Below are 2618 nucleotides of genomic sequence, written 5' to 3'. Positions count from 1 at the left end.
AAGCGATTCTCCTGCCTCAGCTTTTCGAGTAGCTGGGATTATAGGCACATGCCACCATGCCTGACTAATTTTTGTATTTTTAGTAGAGATGGGGTTTCACCATGTTGGCCAGGCTAGTCTCTAACTCCTGACCTCAGGTCATCCGCTGTCTTGGCCTCCCAAAGTGCTGGGATTACAGGCGTGAGCCACCATGCCCGGCCTGAAATAATTTCTATTTTACAGAGTTTGCAAGAACAGTATAGCAACTTTTCTCCACCAAGATTAACTTTTTTTTTTTTGAGACGGAGTTTTACACTTGTTGCTCAGGCTTGAGTGCAATGGCACGATCTCAGCTCATTGCAGTCTCCACCTCTTGGGTTCAAGTGATTCTCCTGCCTCAGCCTCCCAGGTAGCTGGGATCACAGGCATGTGCCACCATGCCTGGCTGTTCTTTTTTTTTTTTAATTTAGTAGAGATGAGGTTTCACCATGTTGGTCAGGCTGGTCTTGAGCTCCTGGCCTCTGGTGATCCACGTGCCTTGGCCTCCCAAAGTGCTGATATTACAGGTGTGAGCTACTGTGCCCAGCCAGATTCACCTATTTTTAACATTTTGATATCTTTGCGTAATTATTTTGTGCGTGTGTGTGCGCGCACTCTGTGTGTACGTGTGTGTGTGTATTTTTCCTCTTCCTCCAAACCATTTGGGAGTAGCTTGTGTACCCTATGGCCATTTATGCCTTGTTAAGTGTGCATTTTTTAAGAAAACATATTATTTTACATTACCACTGCACTATTAATCAAGTTCAGGAAACGTAACACTATTAGAATACTTTAATCTTAATGTACAACCTAATTTTGTCTTTTGTCCCAATTATGTCGTGTAACAAATTTCCTCCCCAGCACAGGATTCAATTTAGTATCACATATTTTATTAGAGTGTGCCTTTAATCACCCTTTATTTGGAACAGTTCTTTGGCCTTTCTTTGTCTTTCATGACATTGATATTTTTTCAGAATACCAACCAATTATTTTCTAGACAGTCCCTTACTTTGGGGTTGTCTGTTCCTTCATGACTAGATTCAAGCTATATATTTTTGGCTGGAATACTGCATAAATGAATGTGTCTTTCTCAGGTTATATTTGGAGCACATGAAGCCATGAAGCCCCCTTATTGGTGATGTTAATGTTTTTTTTTTTTTTTTGAGATGGAGTTTTGTTCTTATTGGCATAATCTCTGGGACTGTACAGTAGATACCTAATACATTTTACTGACACATGCCTTAGACATTCCTTGTAATTAAGAGATTATCTTTTCAGAGGAATGTTGGGGCAGTGGGAGAGAGTAGGTCTTTAAAGGAGTGACCCTCCTGTGCTGTTATTCACTTGTCTCTGTGAGTGTACTTCTTGAAGTTTGTAGCCTCATATTCTTTATAGCTCAAGGACTCGTGCTGTCTTCTTGTTTTGAAGGTTTCTAATAACAATTTGGAATTTTATTCTTTGCAATAATTATCATGCTATATGAGCAATTAAAATTGTCTTAAAAGCATCTTTAATAATTATTTAAATATTAATAAATGTGCCACAACCAAGATAGCTTACCACTAGAGCCATTCTGATCATTTTAAAATCCTAATTCATATCTGTTATGTTTAAATTTCTTCACATATTTAATTTTCTTTTTTTTTAAAAAAATTTTTAACATATTTAATTTTCATAGTTAAAATTCTACACAAAAATGTTACCTATAAAATTTAAAACTTTTTGGTCAGGCACAGTGATCCACGCCTGTAATCCCAGCACTTTGGGAGGCTGAGGTGGGCTGCATCATTGTAGGTCAAGAGTTTGAGACCAGCCTGGGCAACATGGTGAAACCATGTCTGTACTGAAAATAGAGAAATTAGCTGGCTATGGTAGCATATGCTTGTAGTGCCAGCTACTGGGGAGGCTGAAATGGGAGAATTTGTTGAGCCCAGGATGCTGAGGTTGCAGTGAGCTGAGGTTGAGCCCAGGAGGCCGAGGTTGTAGTGAGCTGAGATTGTGCCACTGTACTCCAGCCTGGGCAACATAATGAGACCCTGTCTCAAAAAAAAACCAAACCAAAACAACAAATTAGTATATATGCTGTCAAACTCATTTTAACTATTAAATACATGTTTCATTAGATTTAAAAGTTCTTTAACATAGTTGTTAAAAACATCTTTTTTTTTTTTGAGACGGAGTCTTGCTCTATTGCCCAAGCTGTAGTGCAGTGGTGCGATCTCGGCTCACTGTAACCTCTGCCTCCTGGGTTCAGGCAATTCTCCTGTCTCCGCCTCCCAAGTAGCTGGAACTATAGGTATGCGCCACTATACCCAGCTTATTTATATAGTTTTAGTAGAGATGGGGTTTCATGATGTTGGCCAGGCTGGTCTTGAACTCCTGACCTCAAGTGATCCATCCACCTCGGCCTGGCCAAGTCCTGGGACTAGAGGCGTGAGCCACCGTGCCCAGCCAACACTTCAGTTTTAAACAGCGAATAAACTTCGGCAGTGAAATTGACTCAGGAAAGTAAGATGGATAACTCAATAGACAGAATGAGACGGAAAGACACCTCTGTGTTCTTTAAAGAAAATAGGATTCTTTCTTTTTTTTTTTTTTTC

At 39.8% G+C, this 2618-nt stretch overlaps 1 protein-coding gene across 1 annotated transcript in view; it reads left to right on the top strand.

Moving 5' to 3' along the window:
- The window catches only part of LOC108295967 (small ubiquitin-related modifier 1-like), a 15325-nt gene that overhangs the window by 6830 nt on the left and 5877 nt on the right, over positions 1-2618 (top strand). Inside the window, exon 4 of the mRNA XM_017518337.2 lies at positions 2193-2227. Within this exon, the coding sequence (XP_017373826.2) occupies positions 2193-2227 (35 nt within the window). The remainder of the gene's footprint in view (positions 1-2192; positions 2228-2618) is intronic.

The sequence above is a fragment of the Cebus imitator genome, unplaced genomic scaffold (assembly GCF_001604975.1).
Source record: "Cebus imitator isolate Cc_AM_T3 unplaced genomic scaffold, Cebus_imitator-1.0 Scaffold671, whole genome shotgun sequence".
Classification (NCBI taxonomy): domain Eukaryota; kingdom Metazoa; phylum Chordata; class Mammalia; order Primates; family Cebidae; genus Cebus; species Cebus imitator.
The sequence above is the reverse complement of the archived record's forward strand: the minus strand, read 5'-3'. Positions and strand labels throughout refer to the sequence as shown.